Source organism: Notothenia coriiceps, unplaced genomic scaffold (genome assembly GCF_000735185.1).
Source record: "Notothenia coriiceps isolate Sejong01 unplaced genomic scaffold, NC01 NC01_scaffold00037244, whole genome shotgun sequence".
Lineage (NCBI taxonomy): Eukaryota > Metazoa > Chordata > Actinopteri > Perciformes > Nototheniidae > Notothenia > Notothenia coriiceps.
The window spans coordinates 15,895,174-15,917,052 of record NW_011369945.1 but is presented as its reverse complement, the minus strand read 5'-3'; the positions used below and the strand labels follow the sequence as shown (position 1 = coordinate 15,917,052).

The 21,879-nt window shown below is 41.7% G+C and overlaps 1 protein-coding gene across 1 annotated transcript in view; it reads left to right on the top strand.

The window, feature by feature from the left end:
- The window catches only part of LOC104964844 (gamma-aminobutyric acid type B receptor subunit 1), an 81,824-nt gene that overhangs the window by 12,895 nt on the left and 47,050 nt on the right, over window positions 1–21,879 (top strand). Inside the window, exons 7-9 of the mRNA XM_010793729.1 lie at window positions 5,057–5,217; window positions 12,450–12,584; window positions 18,208–18,378. Coding sequence (XP_010792031.1) covers window positions 5,057–5,217; window positions 12,450–12,584; window positions 18,208–18,378 — 467 coding nt within the window. The remainder of the gene's footprint in view (window positions 1–5,056; window positions 5,218–12,449; window positions 12,585–18,207; window positions 18,379–21,879) is intronic.

Here is a 21,879-nt window from a genome sequence, read left to right as displayed (position 1 = left end):
GTGTGTGTGTGTGTGTGTGTGTGTGTGTGTGTGTGTGTGTGTGTGTGTGTGTGCACGGACATTCAGTAGGTTGCGTCTTTGGTTTCTGTTTCCTCCGAGTGCAGTTAAACAAAACCCCGGTGAAGGTACACAGTCAATTTCAACAAAGCCACATAACAAGCTGACAGTCTCATTTGATCTATGTTTACTATTGTTTGCATATAAACATGTATACATATATTTACATGTAGGGTTTACTCTTTTTGTTATATTTTAAAATGCATGAGCTCTAACAGGAATTCAATCAAAAGGGTGGCATTATTGTAAACAGTTTTTTTTTTTAAATCTTTCTTTCAAAAACCAATAATAAGATGAGATGGAGCTTTATTAACCCCCGTGGGGAAATGGGGTCGTTTAAACAGCAACAGGGTGAGAATGAAAAACAGGAGAGCACAGATTCACACAGATTAGAGATGAATAAAATGAAAGATAAAATGAAAGTGATATACAGTTAAGTAGCTTTAAAATAAGAAATGAATTAAAATGAACATATATACATTCATCATGCATTAGTCGATCTGCTAACAACTAAAAACTAAAAAGTACTCATGATGGTGGCCTGTTTTCCTCTTGAGATATATGTTACCCAGCTCCTTTTCTGGATATACATGTCTCAGACAAAGTAAAACATTACAATAGAGTGAAATGAAAACAGGAATAAAAGCATTTGTTGGAATAATGCAAAAATAAACATTTAGTGCGTTAGGGAGTATTTACAGCAGCAGGACAGTGTCTCAGGGACTGACTCAAAATAAACTAAACTGCCTTTGTTGATCCTAATCAAAGCAGATAAAAGCTCATTGATGTGTTTTTAATAGTTTTTTGACAACTAAGGAACTGTATGGCACAGAGGGACTGGATATATCAGACTATTTCAACACAGACGGCGATATCACTTTTCTTTTCATGGGATTTGTTGGAAATTAGACAATGTTTTGCAACCCTCGTCGTTAAAAAGATGGGTTGTGTCGTAGGGATTTAAGCGGTGCTTCAAACTTAGAATAAGAGTTATCTGTACAGTATGATGGGAACACTTTTAACCGGCAAACTTTTAATAAGTGGTAGCTAATAGAGCTGGGAGTTGCCCCAAAAATGTAGTCAGAGAATTTAAAACATGTTACACAATCATTTCCTGATGGAATTTAAGCCTGGTTATAATTAATGTTTAAAGGGGACAACTGCTGTTACAATATACTGTTGTGTAGCAAAAGCTATTCCCTTTTTCTGTATTATATAAATACAAAATACTCTTGGTTACCGCATGTTGCTACGAAGCAATGCCCTAGTAGCAGAGTATTTTCACCGTCGATCAATAAACGTACTCTTAACTCCCCTCCACCCTGATACTCGGGCACAATATATTACTCTAATAAAGGAGGTGCTGCAGAGTGTTGGAGGTAATGTGTGGTGTGCTGCTCCTGAACAAATGACGTAATGATGATACCGTATCGGAGAGGGAGCTTTTTACTGCTCGGTGAACTATTTTTACAGCGTGATGGTCAACATTATGCTCACATAATGCTGGCCCTGCAATGTGTAAATACAGCCACGTTTTCACCTTTGCCCATCTGGTACAAACAAAGCAGAGTAAGACCAAGACATAGAACATATTATGATATATTGTTTGACCAAAATCTCTCATCTGTGCACAAGGAAAATGGATTTGTACCGTCAGCAGTGTGGAAAAAGCTTACATCTACAAAATAGCAGCGTCCTGGGAATTGAAGCGTTCTGATTGATTTTACACAAAATATTTTTTGTCAGAGTATTTTCACAATAATTTGGATTTATCATGAATAACACGTGCTCTGCAGCTGGAGGGAAATATAACCTGGTTATTCTGTTAAAAGGGTACAACTGCATCTTCCCTTAGGAGAACAGACCATTATCCTGAAGAATGGCCAGTGTGCAAACTGCAGACTCACACACACACACACACACACACACACACACACACACACACACACACACACACACACACACACACACACACACACACACACACACACACACACACACACACACACACACACACACACACAAGGCCCTCGTTAAAAGCGTCTCAGCAACATGTTACAGCGCTAATGCATCTTTTCCAGGCTCTGCCACAGCTAATGTGTGCTCTGAATGTGGCATTTGCCTCCACGGGGGTTATTAACGCGGCACTGCCCTATGCTGGTGCGTCTTCCATGTGTTGGCTGTAGGATTATGGAGCGCAAAAAGCATGAAAGTTCACGGCTGAATAATTGATAGTGCGTCGGATGGGTCACAGGGTGGCAGCGAGGATGAGGAGGTGGAGGTTGAAGGCAAATGCCAGGCGATGATCACTACACTCACCTCAGCCTGTGAGGGCTTGTTAGCTGCTGTATCTGAATAGCTCTCTACATGGACATATCCAGATAATGAGATTTGGGTAATGAACCAGAGTTATATAATAGTCATATTCCATTGCCTAACTAGGGAGCATTTTTAATTTAGACTGGAGAAATAATGGTCTTCTTCTCAATTTCTGCAATAAGTAATTCTCAAAGGGAACTTTAATACTGACATAACATTGCAATTAAAGCGCTTGAACAGGAACTAAAGAAACATGAAATAGTAGTCAATAATCCAAATCCTGCTGTGTTGAAAATAGGAAAGTATTGTTCTTAGATGAGCTGTTAACCTTTATGTGTATCATCCTGAAGGATTCATCGATCTCAACAGTGGTGGCAGAATGCGTCTTAAACAAGTTTATTCTAGAAAAGCACTGTGATCTGTCTGTTTTAACTAGGCTTAAATGTCACTGTGCCTGTCTCTATGTGCGTGCTTGTTTTTGTCAGAATGTGTGAGCGCACGGTCTCATCTCTTTGTGTGTCAGAGTAGGGACTGTGCTGGGTGCGAACAGAGGGTGTGAACAGGTGTGCAGGAGCACTCCGTCTCTAATCTACAATAACTCCATCACAGGTTCCCGAAATGAAATGGAGTAAAATCAGCCATGATTGATACGGCCTGCCACGTTTTTTCGCTGATTTCTCAAAGCTGCTTCTGTAGCATTTTATAGACTTGGCGGTGGGGAGGAGGAGGAAGAGGAGAATTAGCAGAGGTGGTTACAGAGCAGTTGCTCAGCGCTCCTGTGTGCTGGGCCAGTAAGCAAGTTATTGATTTGAAGGTCAAACAGCATCTAGCTATCTATGGTAGAACCAGGCTGAAGGTTACCTGTGACTAGTTTCAGCAGCATTTAAATGATTATACTTGACCGTGGGGTCCTGAGAGGGGAATCTGTATTGACAACATTTTCAAATGAGATGGGGGATGAGGGGGGAACGGTGCTCACTTAGGAGGCAGGAAGTATCTAACCATTTAATGTCATTGTTGAAGCCTGTCATCTTTGTTTCTACAACTTTGGGATAGGTTGCAATGGCATATGGCTCACACATTAATGTTACCTTAAGAATGGATTTGTTGATTATTTAACTTCTCTAGTGCCATCTTTAGGTCAAATTAAAAATATTCCCAATAGTTTGATATATGGCCAAATACCTGAAAAAAATATAATTACCAACCCACAAAACTAAGATGTTGAACATGCATCAACATCAGTTGACTGATAAGACTATTACATGTTATACAGTTGTCACATCATTGTATTAATCAATATCAGAAAATACTCATCAATGCTGTGGTTTAGATTTCACCATTATTTCCAAATCCTACCTTAACCTGCAAAGGAACAAATCGATGCTCACTTGGAGAAAACAAATCTAAATCAGGTTGTTTATAAGTGGTTAAAAACAAGGTAACGTCACTGTTATTTAGCCTCATGTAACCGGTGCATGGAGCAGGCTCTGCAAGTGCTGCTAGTATAAGATGCCAAATACAAAGACAGAAATGTGACAAAATGGGGTTCTGTGGCACTCGGATGGGTAAAACTGTTTTTAGTTAAGCGCAGCGTGTAACTCATTAGAACATCTTTGAGGAGATTTTGCCCAGAGCCCCTCCCAACCACCCTCCTCTTTGTTCCCCCTCATCTCTCTCTTCTCTCTCTCTCTCATCAATACCGGCATTTCCAGACTTCTCTCTCTCTCTCTCTCTCTCTCTCTCTCTCTCTCTCTCTCTCTCTCTCTCAATACCCATTTCAGACTCTCTCTCTCTCTCTCTCAACTCCCTCTCTCACACACACTGTCAGCCTGCCGGTGCTGCAGTGGATCAGACGCAGAGCTCGGCGCGCCTGCTTTTCCGCGGCATATCGTCTCATCTGTTGGAATACGGCTGCGTTAAAAGGGGGAGATGCTGCCTGCTATTCCCGCTGCTTCAGCTCTCCCTCCACACTCCAGTTGATGCATTATTTTTGAGAGCTACTGCTCCAAATCAACACTCATTTGACCCGGTTGACGTGTTCGCGACGACTCCAGCGTCTAATCCGCGCGTCCTTTTTTTCGCGTAAAACTCGTGAGGAAGGGATGCGCCGTCCAACATTCATGATTGAATAAAGGCAGAAATCGATACGTTAGTTTATATGTGGGATTGCATAGATATGAGTTGGACCGCAGGATTGAAAACTTGACAGAAGAGCGTCTCGGAGCCGGGCTGTAGCGTGTCCTCACATGGTGGCTAGTAAAGGCTGACTGAACTGTGTTTGACTTTGTCCCGAAAATATCCAGCATGCCATGCTGTCAAATGAACCATGCAATACTCAGAATTATACGCCAACCTTATAGATTAATCGTTTCGCTAAACACTTGCAATTAAAAGTAAATCGTTGGCTCACATCATATCTGCAAAACTCAACGTTGAACCCAACTCAATTCTGCGTAAAGGTGCCGGACACGTGTTGAGTTCACTTGCACTTTAGTTCTCACATGAAATAAGATTGTCTCGGTTGTATCGCTGCAGCACCGGTTCATCTCACCTTGAATCATGCCGGTGATGTGGAGAAGTCCGCCGCGGGTAACTCGCACAGCCCGCGGGCAGGCAGTGTTCCTCCTTCGGGCATCTCTCATCGTCCTTCTCCTCCTCTGGCCACGGCCCTCCGCAGGCAAGAAGAAGCTGTACATCGGAGCGCTGTTCCCCATGAGCGGAGGCTGGCCCGGCGGGCAGGCGTGTATGCCCTCCGCTCAGATGGCCCTGGACCTGGTGAACAACCGGAGCGACATCCTGCCAGACTACGAACTGGAGCTCATCCACTACGACAGCATGGTGAGTGCATGTGGAGGAGAGTCAGAGGAGGTGCGCACTTAAGTGATGTGTGGTGTCATCCAGTGGGATCTAATCATCTGCCCCTCACATTACATCTTACTCTTTCTTTGTACTGCTGGATATCATTTTTCCTCACATTTTCATTTTGATGCTTTCTTTTGAAACCATGATATCTGAAATGATTATATTCTCCACCCTGGTTTTTCTCAAATGCCACTTTGCCAAAACAACAGGACGGGCTCCCTTTTAATTTTTTCAAGGAACACCTTTTCCCAAGTCACAGATCTCAAGAGCAGCTTTCCTAACATTACATTACATGTTACATGTTAGACGCTTTTATCCTAAGCGACTTACCTACTCAATACTGTGGGCAATCCTCACAGGAGCAATTTGGGGTGAAGTGTCTAGCCTAGGACACAATGACATGCTGACTGCAGTGGGGATTGAACCTGTGCTCCCCTGATCCGAACACCAACGCACTAACCCACTGCGCCACACACCTCATAAAAAGGTCACCCTGCTGATAACTAACCCTCAATCCCCCCTCGGCTTCACAAAGGGGGGGCTGCCATGCCGTGTACAGGGCTGGCTTAGTGCTAAATGAACAAACACACCTCCTGCTTGTTGCTCATTAATCATTAATCATGGTGGTATTTTAAAATGTCAGCATTATCAGCCATAAATCCAATATCCGCCCCCTGACTGGTTTCATTTCCCCTCACTGCCCCATAATACCACCCACTATATACTGACATTTAATCAAAAAGCACATTATTTATCTTAGTGAAGCTGCCTGTCCTCATTCTTATTCTGAAAGTTTTCCCCTAAAAAAGAAACCATTCTGCTCAACACCAGGATGAGTGGAGACGCATGAAAACAATTACTGGAGATCCCCCCTGTCTCCCCTCTCGAGGGTTATTATCAATCATGCTGCAGGACAGGAGCCTGGAGGGTGGCAGAAGCACCAAACAGTTAACTGTACTGGGACTGGTTAGAAATCTGCTACCAGCTTTATTCTGATTGGTGTACAAGGCTCTGCATTGGAATCCTGTTAAACAGAATAGCAGGGAGAGAGAGCAAGTGTGTGTGTGTGTGTGTGTGTGTGTGTGTGTGTGTGTGTGTGTGTGTGTGTGTGTGTGTCCTGATTACAAGTGTACTGAAGCAGGCAGCTGCAGATATAGCTGCCATAAACATAAAGATAAAGAAATGGCATGAACAGATTTCATAGGGATTGGGAAACATCACTCCTCGCGCTTCAGGAGGCAGTGGCGCCTCCGGCTCGATAAATAGATGCAGATCCTTTGAATAGAACAGCTCAAAGAGGCTGGTACAACATTGTGAGAGTGACGCTGGTTAATTCCTTGAATTAAGTCAAGGGGGAATGCATTGCTCCCGCACTGGCTACAGTGTGTTTGGAATGGTTATTATTTTTTTAGCTTCTCATTGCAAACACTTTTCACCTGGCTGGAATAGTAATGAGGATCTTACTGTCTGAGAGGCAGAAAAGCAATTAGTAGAATAGGGATTAATTAGCTATGATATTTACATGCAGTTAATACGTCTCATTCCTTTGGAGTTGGTCACCTTGGGAGCCCAACTCTTTGTTTGACTGTGAGATTAAGACAAGGGCGTAACTGGCCCTTTGTTTGCTTGCATCTCAATATCAAGGTTGGAGGAGCGTAATTATGCAGGAGGAACTTTTATTCGTCTTTAAAGTCTATCAGTAATATTAAATACAACAAAGGCATTCAAGTTTGACATAGATTTAGGCAAACGGTCGCCTTTTAACACACATTCTCACACCAGTTCTTCACTATTTAGGGTTGGAGGATCAAGCGATGTCCTCAGCTTGTTCAACATCATACAATATTCATGAATCTCAAAGCTTAATCCCAGCCTGTCCCTTTAATGGATGCAGATACCCTGTGGTAGCAGAACGGCTTGTTTCTCTGGCTATTCTGGCGACAGCATCAGACTATTTACAGCCTTCTGAGATCCACACACACACACACACACACACACACACACACACACACGGCAGAAACACGGCACACACACACGGACAGACGCATACACACACATACAGTTCTGCAGACACACACTCTCTGCGCAGGCCGTTGCCATGGATATATCAAAGCCGAGACTGCAAACTTTGATAAATTATTAACAGTGATGGAGTGAGACAGTGGAGATACAGCGAAATGGTGAAACAAGGTGCTTCCCTCACTTCCACCCTTTATTTTAATTGGCAGCCGTGACACTGTTTCCCTATCCACTGTGGCATAACCAGTATTCATCACTGGCCCTCCTCATGCATGTCATGCACTGGCATACAGACCTGGAATTGGGTGCCAGTCGTAATTATGAGGAAATGATGAGATGTAGCTGCACATGCTTTGAGATTCAATGCATAGGATGTCCCCCAGGCCCCTCTATTATCCCCTCACCACACTCTTTTATATTATTCTATCTGTAGTGTAATTAGAGAGTGTATCATGACGAGCCAGTGTCTTCTCCCTCTTCCCCGAGCCCAGGGCACCTTCACTGTCTTTCAAAGGTTCTCGCAAACAGGGTTTTACTGATTGGAAAGGCTGCATAGGCATGTTAACATCAACACTGATATTGGCTCGGGGAATTTCAGCACCAAGGACAGCAACAAAAGCGGTTTTGTATCACATGTGTGTACGTGTAGCTGTATGAGGGCTTTTTGTATGACCATGTACACACACTTGCACTAATCGGTGTGTGTGTGTGTGTGTGTGTGTGTGTGTGTGTGTGTGTGTGTGTGTGTGTGTGTGTGTGTGTGTGTGTGTGTGTGTGTGTGTGAATGACAACGGGGGCCATCAATCGAGGCACTCTCATGAGCCAAGGAGGGCTAAAAAATGAAAGTGAAAATGGTGATGACTCCAGGGGGCTGTAGAAGACCTCCAAGAATAGCAGAGATTTCTCAACCTTTATGGCATACCTGACAACACGCCTGTTTGCTCTCTTTTTTTTCTTTCTTAAGGGAGCCCGTGTGCTTTTTTATCCTTTACTTCACCGTGTTCCCTTTGTGTAACCACAAGGTTTCATTTCTTTTTAGCCATAGATGCTCTTCAATGATTAAAAGGTTCAGATATGGAGGCTGATTGTGTTGTGTCCAAGAAAAGGCCTTCGATATTTATAACTGAGAGGGATCAAACTACTGAATCAATTCCTTGAACCAACAAAGTCAAGCATAAGCTGTTGCTTTTGTATGCCTTACATACCTTTTTCATAATCTTGCATTTGAGGGACATTTGGTCCCTTAGGTTCAATCGTACTTAAAGGTGGGGTAGGTAAGTTTGAGAAACCGGCTCGAGATACACTTTTTGTTATATTCCATGGAATGCTCTTAACATTCCGATAGCAATGAATATCTGAAGTGCTTTGACAAAAAATACATGTTAGGGTTAGGCCCGGCTAAAATAACTGGATGGCCTACCTGCCTGTCAGCCTTCCATCTGTGCACAAACTTATCTCGTGCCCTCATTGGTCATGTGTGCGTTCCTGTGTGTTGGAGGAGGGGCTCTGTAAGGAAGTGGCAGATTTGTTCCGCCTGTGTATTTTCTAATTCTAGCGCACTCGAGCTGGTTTCTCCAAAATTACCTACCCCACCTTTAAGACAGTAGATTTATTGAATATGTGAATATTGAAGGTGATCTAAGGATGTTAATCCACTAGTTGCGGTTTGTCTAATTGACCTGCCTGTATTGATATTTAAGTATTATACATGGTTGCCAATTTTGATACTATGTAGAAAATAATATGAATTAAACAACAAGGTCATTTTCTTGGTGAAAGTACTTAACTTACCTTTAAGAGGTCAGAATATTCACATCTTTAATGCCCTTACTGGAGAGGTTACATATTGGGTTTGTTTGTTGGTCTGTATGTCAGTATGCTTACATAGAAATCACTGGCCTGGTATAATAAAAGTGTGGATGAGTGACGCATGGACCAAGAAAAAAACCATTACATTCTGGAGTGGATGCAAACCATGGGATGGATACACTAATTATTGTTCACTTGTGAGGTAGAGCATGGCCGTGGCAAATGTCTGCAATCTCCAAGTGCTTTTCTAATTTAATTCTAATTTCTAAACATGTTATACGCAGCTAGTAATTTGTAAAATGTAAGCAAGTAAGTTGTTATTAAAACCTGTGAGGTTGGATGGTAATAACAGATATGATTAAATAATTCAAAGATAATCAGCGTAGATGATGAATTACAGCTCATCAGGGTATAGTTTAAAAAAATAAAAAACGAGGCTAACAAGCTTCTTCTCAGCATGCAGCCAGCTCTCAGCCGCAGGTTCAGTGAATACAACCTCATCCTTAAACAACCTTCGGGAAAGACAGTATTTAAAATGAAAAAAAGAAGCTTTATGCATCACATGATTAGTTAACAAAGCAATTTGTTTTTATTAGGAACAGGCTGATTGTACCGAGAGGAGGAAGGGATCTGTGAAATCAGCTGCTCTAGTGATTGATTGCCGGAAGGAGAACCTGCAGTCCCTCGGCCCCACATGGTGACACACTGAATTAGTATTTTGCAGACATGCACTCCAAAACCCCTTAGGACGATATTAAGATAATTTGATGTCGTCAAATAAGGAAATTCATGTACGTAATCGTTTAGAGACAAATATGTGGTTGGCGTTATGTTAAAACAAACGATCTAGCTCAACATTTGGGGCGCTCTTTTGTCTGCTTGACGGCACTGGAGTATTTTTGAGACCCTTATCTAATGATACATATTGTTATTGACCACATTCATGTAACTTTTGACATTACTGCCGATCATTAAGTTCTACATATGACTAGTTTCCTGTTAGAGGTTAATAGTTGTTTTGTCATTAAAGTGATAAGAAAATAAATCTTTAAAAAGGTGTAAAAACATTCACAGAAAATTCTTCTACTCATCTAATTATTTGTCATTTTCTGTCCAATTAACCAAATCTCTGTCCATTACCTGCCATCAAACCGTTGAGATTCATTCTTCATTTTGGAAATACACAACTGGGACCTAACACATTTTTTACTCGAGGTGTTCTTCAAGCTCTTTTCTAAAACGTTCAAGTGTGTCCACTGTTCTTTTAAATGTCCTTTTCAGGGAACCCCACTGATATCAGAAATTGAAATCTAAAGGTATGAAGAGCTGCACCCTCCTCATCTTTGCTTGAAGCTTGAGGCTATAGCTGCTACTATGCCAACATAACACAGCAACTCAACTGAACTGTCACTAGATGAGTTGAATTGTGGGTAATGTAGGCACCAGGTTTTGACAAGAAAGAAGAATGCTTCTAATAAAAGATATCTCTGATTCTGCTGCTCGGTTTTGATCTTTTTGTGAAACCATCCATCGTGAGTCTTACTATTCAATAGCAATGCTTAATCCCCTGCTTTTTTAAGACAATGATACTTGCTCTGGTGTCAGCTAGTAAGTGGTGCTTGAGGTTATAATGACATGTAAGGACATTTTTACCGGCCTCACCCCCCCTCTACACCGAATCTAGCTTTAATCAATGTGCAATTATGTGCCATCAAATAACACGTAGCCACAAATAACTGCAAGCTTCAAAATATCCTTTCAGGAAATGTAAAAGATGGCAAGGAATTATTTATAAAGGCGCATTGGTGGATGGTTTGCAAAGTTCTTGTTTTTTAAAGTTATAAATTAGGGGCAGACGGCAGCAGAAGGTGTTGCTAAATTCCACACTTTGATATAACTCTGCTAGGAGAAATCCACCAACCTTTAGTGTCAAGGATTAATAAAGGAACGGAAGCAGGTTCCCTTCACAGTTAAAACTCTGCGATGCCCTTTTCTCCTGCAATGGTCCCCTCACAGTATTATCTCCCTCTGGGGGGGGGGGGGGGCTCGCTCCCGCTGAATCTGCGCCTATGCAGGAGCTGTTACAAATGCTGTGACCTTTTCTATAGTATACAGTGATCGCGCTGATGACATGAACAGTTAACACAAACATGTCCTAAAGGTCTTTATGTGGTCTTAGAAATAAAAGTACGTTGAGCCGAATTTCCCAGTTGGATTCGGACTAATAAAGAAAACCGTAAGGGTAGAAAGTCAGCAGTCAGAGCTCTCCTTTAATTGGGTTCAGATTGAATTATCTATGTGCATGACAACATCCTCACTTTTCTCCGCGATGACATGACACCCCTATAATTCAACCCAATCTAGAATGAATGGAAAACACATCAATCAATAAGAAGGGCAGCTATTCCCCACATTCCCTGCTGGTGATTACCTCTTCACAGAGACCATTCAGACGCTCAGACAAACACCCCAATTAGGAGCCATATTGGTCGCCGCCATCATCGGCCGCGGTCCGATTGTTTGTGACACTCATCTGGAGTGTATTTCTGACCATGTGCGTGTTTTTGTTTGCGAGCCACATCTTCTCTTCCATGGTGAATCATTAGATGTGTCAGGCCAGTTTATCAGTGACTCTGATGAGCGTTGCGGCGGTGACGGCCTGTCGGTAATCTGGCCGGCAGAGCTGTGATGGATCATTCCAGCCGCACTCTCGCCACCTCGACGCGCTGCAAATGACTTTATTGGAGGCTTGTAATGACTTGTGATGTGCTGCTGTGGTGCTCCTCGGCTCTCTTCTGTCTGGCTCCGGCCTGCCTCTTCTGTTTTGATCATGGAGCAGCCTGTTGTGTTTCCATGATACATACTGGCTCTCGTGAACTCTGTGAACTTTTTTCATTTCTTCCTTCAGCTTATCTTTTCCCTTCACATTTGCATAATGTTTGTTTGCTGCTCTCTGCTTTTTTTGTGGTGCCATTTGCCTTTGCTTGATCTCAACCTTGTCTGTTTTATTTTCATTTCCCTTACTCATACTTTGTTTTGCCTTTTTATCTGTCTTTTCCTATCACATTGGCCTTTTAGTCGCTTCCTGCTACTTCTATGTCATTTCCCTTGACTTTATCTACTCTCCCCTATTTTCTTCTTTCTGTTAACAGCCCCCACCCCCCACAATCCATTCCTCATTTGCTCCAAACCCTCTGCTCTCATTCCATCTTTTTCTCTAACCCTTATCTGACCCATTTCCCTCGCTCTGACCCCCCCCCCCCCTTTTTCTCTCCCTCTTTCGATCACCTCCTGTAATTTCTCATCCTTTTGTATCGATCCGCCCATCCCGTCTGTTCATCCGTCCGTCCATTTAACACTCTGTCACTTTGTCCTTCCAGTGTGACCCAGGAGAAGCCACCAAGTTGCTGTATGACCTTCTGTACACCGAGCCCATCAAGATCGTGCTGATGCCCGGCTGCAGCGGCGTCTCCACGCTGGTGGCCGAGGCTGCTCGCATGTGGAACCTCATAGTGGTGAGTGTCCTTCACTGTTTGTACCTAAGTGCACACTTTCTGCACATTTTCACCCTCCCCTGAGATTTTCAATTTGTGAAGGCGGGGGGGCTTTGGGAGAGACGTGACCTGCAACTCCAACATGTGTGTTCCTTCTCATGGCTTATAAATATATCTCAACAAATATCTTTGAATCCAATTAAATATCACAGAAAGCAGATGGCCCTCATAACTCCAGAACATTTGCAAGTTTCCCCACTATTAAAGTACTCCAGTGATAGTTGTCCGTGTACACATGAGTACATTGCAAACAGGAATTCCCACTAGCGTATTCGGCATACTTTTAGTGGCACCTCCACTGAAAAAACTGAAACGTTGACTTTAATTAAATGTATTATGTCAACAGATTTCACATAACTGGCAGAGTTTAAATACAACATTCAACTTAATATTATTGCTTTCAACTAACATAATACCGTTATGTGACATCTGTTTATATAATACACTTAAGTAAAGTCAACGTTTCAGTTAAATATAGGCTATGTAGGGGCGGGGGGCTTCATTGCCAAGTATGGAAAAAAACGTTTTTAACCCATCTGCACCGCTTTAAACCATTGCCAAAAAATGCATCAGTTTAAAGCGTCTGCTCACTTTGACTGCAAAGGAAGAAGACCCATTTTCTCAATTACCTCTGGTGGGATCCAATTATGCAGATAGTTTTGGTTTAGTGGGTTCAGTTTCTGAGATATCCATTAGAGATGTCAGCCGCTACACCGACAACAATACCTGTGAATGGAATTTTGTTTGTGGGATTTACAGCATTGAGAAATGACATTTAAAAAAAAATCTGCCGCAACATCTTTTTCCAGTATCCCTGTTGCTCTGGAAAATCCACAGAGCACACTGTCAACAGTTTTCATAGGGACTATTTCTTTAGCAGAAAATTGACAATGACAGGCTTGTCACAGCAAGGTCGGTTGCTTCACCTCCACTGTATTTAGTTTGAGGTTGAAAAAGAGTGATGTGTCAAAACCTGAACACATAAACATGACAACATCCTGCATGGTAGCTCTGGATGAATGCACACATTTAGACTCTTTGGTCCAAAGCAACTTAAATAACGGCACTGAGCCTCCGCAGGGATCAAGAGCGAGATTACTAACAAACAGCTAAGAAGACAACGTTGCTTCTCATCCCATGTCCTTGTCTCTGTGCTGTCCTTGACTAAAGTCTTCTAGAGAAGCATTTCAACAAATGACAAACAAAACGTGACATCTAAATCTTTAACTATGTTGGCTTGTCCTTCTGTTTAAAAGTAGTCTTTTTTGTGCAATATACAATGTATTTAAGAGATGGTTGAGAGCAGACATGCATCTAAATCATGATCCCTTGTACATGTGATCATTAGGTTCCCCAAATCAATGCTGTAGTTGTTTATTGATTTTGAAGTATTTCACACTGCACTTTAAATCAATCAGCGATGACACTTTACACGGCAGCTCCACAATACTGCACTGACAGCAGCACCACATTCAGGACAAAGCATATTGTTTGACACCACATACTGCATAATAATTCATTTATAATAAATACAAACACATCCCAGATCAGCAAGAGATGTCTTCTGCTGCCGTCATTTTTTCAAACACTGCCTCTTTTTATGCCTTTACGCCACTTATTTCATTTAGTTGATCTCATTCTCTGTTTTCTCTTGATCTGCCTCTCTGTCACTCACAGTGCTCTGCTTATTAGCTTTGTCCTATAATTGAAGTTTCATCTAGAGATTAGTCATCGGGAACAATCAGTTGTAGTGGTTGGCATCTGCCCCTCTTTCTGGTTTCTGTTCTCGTTGTCACCCTTTCTTTCCTCGTCATTAAAAATTCTTTTCCACATCTTGCCTCCTTCTTGTCCCTGTCTTTCCGTCGCTGCCTGGAGCTGGCCTTCTCTATTATAACAGATCCTTTTTCCTTCTTTCTTTCCTTCCTTCCTCCTTTCCATGTCTGCCGTCTTTTCTCTCCCGCTCTTCATTTCCGCCTCGTTCCGTCAACTCGAGCAGTCGATTCTCCCCACACACAAAGGGATTCGTCTCTCTTTACTACACGCCACCACTGGCACAACCTCCTAACCGCCACACTCAATTATTTTTGGTACGCTGCCTGCCTGCAGAAGCTTCCTTGCATGTCAAACAGCCTCATCAGGGCGCTGGGGAGGCAAAAGCAACCTCCGTTTCTGGACGCTGATCAAGAAGTGGCTGTCAATCGGCTTCTCTTGGGAAACTGTTAATTTGATCTTTTTATAAAAGCAATGTAAGCCAAAGACATGCATTGATGTACAAGGCTACTGGAGAACGCTGAGAATCAAGAGATATTGTTTGTCGTTTTTTGCGAAGCTTCAATGGGGAACTTTTTCAGTTGCAGAGTGCTGCTAACATCCGTCTACTTCTGCTGCAGAAGCTTTTGTTCCGTTATATTTTTGTCACCGTTGTTGTGTCTGGTAAAGTTTTATTTGAGCGTTAACACGGGGAAAATGCGCACAGCTCTTTGTATGTTGGTGAAAAGGAGTTTTTGACATAAAGTTATTCAAATCTACAGGTTCGCTGCTAATACAAGCCTTTTGAAAAACAAGATTGGAAAAAAAGGCACCTCAGATTTTCTAAGATGTCAAATGGTTTACTTGAAATGCTTTGTTGCAGAATGTAACCCAAATTACACATTTATTTTTTTATTTGGTTCTTGATATTAGCCTCTGAGATCTGTGCCTCCACTTACAATCGAGTTGATTGCGATTTCAATTGTGGCGCTTACCGCATTGAACGATTCCGTTTATAATGCCAAACAATCACTGTGTCAAAAATCAACCTCTTGTTCAATCTTTCATTACAAACCTTTAATAGACATTCAATCATTTACTCTATAGGAAGCAGGAAACTGAAATGGTTAACACTATGCTTGACTACTAATTTGATTCGAGTTATAGATTGTTACCATAGCAGTTTGCTTGGTACTCATGGACATTTTTCTATTTTCATTTAATTATAGTCATTTTTGAGGGTACCTCTACTCTGTATATGGCGCAGAGTATATATAGTATATTGCTAAACTATAACTATTGTAATTCTTATCATTTTAGCATGCTATGTGCAGCCTCACAGAGCTGTTATAGTGGCAGTAAAATAATAAGCAAAGTTCCATCTACATGCTCTGAATAAATCCATCTATGGTGCTAAAGATTATTTACAGCAAAACAATGGGGTGTGTGTGTGTGTGTGTGTGTGTGTGTGTGTGTGTGTGTGTGTGTGTGTGTGTGTGTGTGTGTGTGTGTGTGTGTGTGTGTGTGTGTGTGTGTGTGTGTGACTGTGTGTGTGTGTGTGGGATAGACTCAAAATAAACTACAATGGCTGTGAACACGTCACCCAGTGCAGTGGTGTGTCCCATTGATAATGTGTTTTTAGACAACAATGCAGCTGTCACACGGATACTTTTGTTTTTGGAAAATGTTCTCCCTGTTTCTGTGTTTTTGCCATTACCGTCCTTTCATGTTAGATTCCTCTCGTTGCCCACCTGCCCTCTACGAGATCCCGCCAGTCAGCTCTTCCATACTGTATAACCTCATTATCCTCCTTCTTGCCCAGTCATTTGCCGGATCATCTCATGTTCTTCCCAGTCTTCCTTCCTTCCTTCCTGGTTTCACCTTCCCTGACATCTCCTCTCTCACAGGCAGCCTGCAGGAAACACATAACATATGCTGACCATTCGCAAATTGGCCGCTGCAACACTACGCTTCCACTATAATCAATGAAGCTGGCTACACCATGCGTGAGAGCAGTGCGTGAGTGGTGCTAATGCGCCACCCAGATCTGCTCTACAGGCATAAAAATAGGCCAGTCACCTATTTATTTTGTTCACGCTAGGTGTGCACAGAAATGGGTCAAAATCTCAATATTTATGTATTTCTTTTTGTTAAACTTGATCTGCCTTTTGCCATTTATTTTGCTAGCACCAGCTGGCAATTCCTCTGCAAATCGGTCCCTTACTTAGATTACTGCAGTCTGTAGATTCAAGATTCATAGGTTTTATTGTCTTATGCACACAGTGTAGAAATGGCAATGAAAGTCTTCTGACATGAGCTCCTCCAACAATGCAACATATAATAAAATGCAAAAAAATGGTGCAAGAAGTCTATATACATGTAAATAGAATATGATATGTACAAGAACAGAATATGAAATTGAATAATGTTCATTAAGACAAAATTAAATACGGTGTAGAAGTTAACCTACCCATATTACAGAAACTTGGTGAAAAATACTCTTTATAATTAACCTTATTTATGTGCTGGCTCACAGCCAACTGTGCTTCCTCCACAGACTGAATGAACAATCCAACAGAATGTCCAAAGCAGTGTCTGTGTCTCACACAACCCTGTACGTGCTCCATGTGCAACCAGTCAAAAGACACTTTTCTACGGTGCATCCATGACATCTTCAAAGCGTTAGTTTTCCCTTGCTGACTTATTATCTATTGCAAAACTATAGCACGGGGAAATAACCGATGAAGCTTTTTTTCTACTAAGGAAATACTTGTTAATAGCATCAATTCATTGCTGGTTTTGATCGTTTTGTGTAACTAAAATATAAAAAATAACCTTCAAAATTAACTTCCCTGCGTATTCTCAAGTATGTTATAAGCCCCTTTCGTATTTATTACTGAGCATATGTCAGACAAAGAAGACCGTTTGATGCTGTGCCCAGATCAGCTGTCACTTCCTCTATATTTTACCTCCCATTGTATCGATGCCTCCGTCTACCTCTCTTCCCACAGGAATTAATAATTGTGGTCCACCTTTGACATGACATTTGTCATCTAACGTCAAGCCCCCTCTCGCTCCCATTGGTGAACATCCCAGGGCTTTGTGGGTAATGGGGCTGATATGACACCTGGAGAGGAGGCTGTACTCTCTGTAATGGCTCCCTAAACTCCAGGGTTCTGTTTTAAAGGATGAGGATTTCATCTCCAGTTGTCACTATGAAACGAATTGTTAGAAGAACAAGCCTTCTCCCTGTTTGTGTCTTCATTTTCATCATCCCTCATCCCACACACATCTTAGCTGTATGCGTCTTGTGGGAATTAAAAGGATGTGGGTCCAAATGAAAGAAACAGATGATCAATCGTGCTACTGTTTGCAACAACAATAATTAGATCCTTCTTTTATTTGTTCTGTTTCTAATGGCAGAATGTGTCATCACAATTTCATGGCAATGTAGGCATGCAAAACCCAGCAGGAAGTGTTTTATTTCTTATTGAAATTACAGTGTTTATCACCATACCTGATAAGCCGGAGGGGAGCTGAAAGGATGGAGCGGTTGGGGATGAAAATGAAAAATGGGAGCGGGGATTGTCTCCCTGATTCTCTGTCTCTATGCTGGCTTTCCTCTGTGTTGTTTTCTGTTTGAACCATTCGCCTTCAAAGAACACTGTGTACAGGCGAGGAACAAGGACGTCCAGATTTGAATACATTTGGATTGAAGTCTGTTTAGTACCGATGCCTAGAATGACCCTTCAGAAGTATTTCCCCCCCCTAGACTTCTATATCCCTCCTGCCTGAGTCACTGTTTGCTTCTTATTCTATTCCTTTCTGTTTCCAGCTGTCCTACGGCTCCAGCTCGCCGGCGCTTTCCAACCGCCAGCGCTTCCCCACCTTCTTCCGCACACACCCGTCGGCCACCCTTCATAACCCCACCAGGGTGCGGCTTTTCCAGAAGTGGAAGTGGACCCGCATTGCCACCATCCAGCAGACCACCGAAGTCTTCACCTCAGTCAGTACCTTTTATATTCTATGTTGGGGAATAATTATTTAAACCTTTGACACAGTTCATCGTTTTCTCCTCTCACTGTCTCCTTTCCCATGGCATAAATCAAATCAAATCAAATCAAATCGAGTTTTATTTATATAGCACATTTATAAACGATTTTTGGTCGAGCCAAAGTGCTGTACATATAATAAAAATAGCCTACAGTAGAGACACTTTACAGCTAATACAATAGCACAGATTGGGTCTACGGCCTTGGGTATTGCTGCTATCTCTCTTTAGGAGGGGCAGCTTGGGCGCATTGTTGTTGCTAGTCTATGACAGAGCACAAGCTGCCAGGAGATAGTTTATTGTTCAGGAAGGTAGGTTTGCTGGCGTACATTATTTTCTATGGACAAGCTCTAGTTAGACTCAGGGTCCATATAGAGTGGCGAAGTCCCGCCCATCTACTTCCGCCCCATGGGACTCTATTTCGGAAAAATTATGTATTGAAGTCAATGGGGAGAGAAAGATTATCTTTCGATCCCGTTTGAATTGTGCCACGAATTACACATATGATGTTTGTCAATCTTAAAAAATAATTTCCATGTCAAAAAAGTAACAGTTTGTCGTAAAACTGTTAAAATAAAAGACTATGAAAAATACGCAACTAGAAAGACTACAAATCCCAGAATCCCGGTCCCGCATGCTGGCTCTTACGGAACCGGATAACTCCCCTTGTGTGTATGTACAGCTCTCAACATGCCCAGACTTGGAGTGATTTTCACCTCTTTTAATACTTTTCGCCTCATTCTGAAAGAAAGAAGTGAAATGTGCCAACGTGGTGACAGCCGTCTTGGTGTGTGGTGTGAGACGGGAGATGTAGTTCATTGAGCGTTTCACACAAAAAAAAGTGTTACTTAACAGTTTTACAACACATTTTTATTTTTTTGACTTGCAAAATGATCTTTTAAATTGACAAACATCATGTGTGTAATTCGTGGCACAATTCAAACGGGATCGAAAGGTAATCTTTCTCTCGCCATTGACTTCAATACATAATTTTTCCGAAATAAGGTCCCATGGAGCTCCACCGGAAAAGGAGGGACTTCGTCTTCAGTCTATAGAGCAAATCTGTTATGCAGGAAATACTGGTGAGTGATGTCTTTTTGGAAGCTTGAAATAACACAATAAAAATACACTTGGCTTTTCACACCTTTGGATCCTAAAGTGATGTTTGACAACTTTTGCTCCAGACCATAATCGTCTTCTTTAATCTCCTTTAAAATCTCCATTGTCACCTCCATAGACTGTTGGCCGCAGATCTCCACCATCAGATCCACAATCTCAACTCTCCCTGCCGTCTCTAATCTCTGATTTGAGAGAGATCCTAGAACCACCGACCTGGCTTTTTCTTCAAAATCAGGAAGGGTTGCTGGTCATTTATTTACGTGACCAGGTACTCTTGTTTCTGTGTGAGTCAAAAGCCTCATCATCACTGATTCAAAATCAGATTATCAACGACTTCTTAAAGGAAAGGTTGTTTTTTTTTACTCCTTGAGTCACAAAGAATCGAAAGTCTTTAATAATCGGGAGCCGTGTTCAACAACAGGAAAACGATATAAGCTATATAACTGCATGTAGAGAACACTTTCATTTACAAACTCCCACACAACTCGTGCAGTATAATCAAAGTCTTATTCATCCTCCTCTACAACGACGCAAGTGTAAGAAGGTCTTCCTATAGATGAAAGTAGGTTAGCCCGTCGATTCCGGGTGAAAAAGGTCGACCACCTAGTCTACACCTCTGACACCAGGGCGTCAACACCTACCACTGGGTACCTCCCAAATTACGCTGGATTGTCTTGAACTAAATCTACCTCTCTAAAGTCCTATAGAATTCTGAGTTTCCATCTCCTTCTTTTGATTTGACGATGTAGTTGTCTCTCAGTATCAGTACTCAAAAACATAAACAACGTTACGAAAACATAACCTCAAAAAATCTAAAATTCTTTTCAAGGGATGGTTTACGGTCAACAGACAAAATGTTAATTGAGGGGATCAAGAGGGGGGGGGGGGGTGGGGTGGGGGGAATTAAGACTTGTGTAAAACAAAAGAACGTAAGGGGTGAGACTCATTGATTTATTTTTGTAAATCTTTTGGAAAATACTTACTGTCATTTACCCCCGCACAAATATTGTCAAGTTAAACTAGTTTGTTGGATTGGAGATTTTGTGAAGACGTAGTTGTCAGAGTATTTGGGGAACGTGCACCTCATGGGCAGACACGGAACCTTACATATTTGTCCTTCAAATCCTTTACCGTACAAAATTCCCTTCATCACTCGAAGACGGTCCTATTTAACTTGAACTAAGATGACGTCCTCACACTCCTCAAACATTTATCTACAAAAATATCAAAAATCAATATGTCAATTTATTTTCAACAAGAGAACAATTGTAATCGAGGGATAAATTAGTTATGAAAAAAGACAAACAAAGAACCTCCTTAAAGTTCCATTGTTCCGTCCTCAGTAAGTAACTTTCCCAGTAAACACCCACATCACAAGGAATGTACCCAATTATAATACACTTGGAGAGTGAAGAAACCACTAACTAAACTTACTACGGTCGTACTTGGTATGAACCACATAAATTGTCAATTTAAATAAAGTATAATGCAATACAAAAAGTTTTCATTGAAGTTAGACTGATTAACAGGATCAGACAAAACTTAGTCAGCACAACAGTAAAAGAGAGTCCTCCTTGGCGAAGGAAGTGACTAGGTCTTAGCACTCCATTACAGGGGTAAGTGAGTAACACAGAAACTGAACTCTCTAGAACATTGTCAAAATATATTTAGGAGGAACAGAACTTGGTGACTGACTGCTTACTTTTTGTTCATTAAAAGAAAGAATGTGTAGGCCATTTTTTACCAGTCCGTTTTAACGTCGTCTCTTTCTCTAGAAACTTTGAGAACCGTCTTAAACTACTATACTTCGAGCTGTCTAAAGTCACCACGACGCTAGTGCTCGTATATGGGAGGAAAGGCAATACCTAATAAGGGTTAACCTGTCTTCACCGGAAGAGGTCGATCCCTAGTCTAACCACCTCTTGGACACCCAAGCGTCAGACACTCCACCTGGTCCCTCAAAAATTACCTGGACTGTCTTGCTAATCGCCTCTCTAATAGTCCTCCTGATAGATTCTGAGTTTCCATTCTCTTTCTTTTGTTTTTGACGATGTAGGTGCTTCCTCAAATAATCAGTCTCAAAAAACATAAACAACGTTACGAAAACATGTAAAAGATAAAAAAAAAAATTCCTTATTAAATGAATAATTACCTTAGGTGACAACGGCATGTTTAGTTTGTTACATCGTAAAGATACTAAATTCATTTAACCCCCGCTGGCCCGCACAAATTATTGCATTGTTGATATGATTTTGTTTGGAGTGCAAACTTTGTGAAAACGTAATTGCAGAGTATGAAACTTTACGCGAATGAGAAGACCTTGTATCTTCATCCACT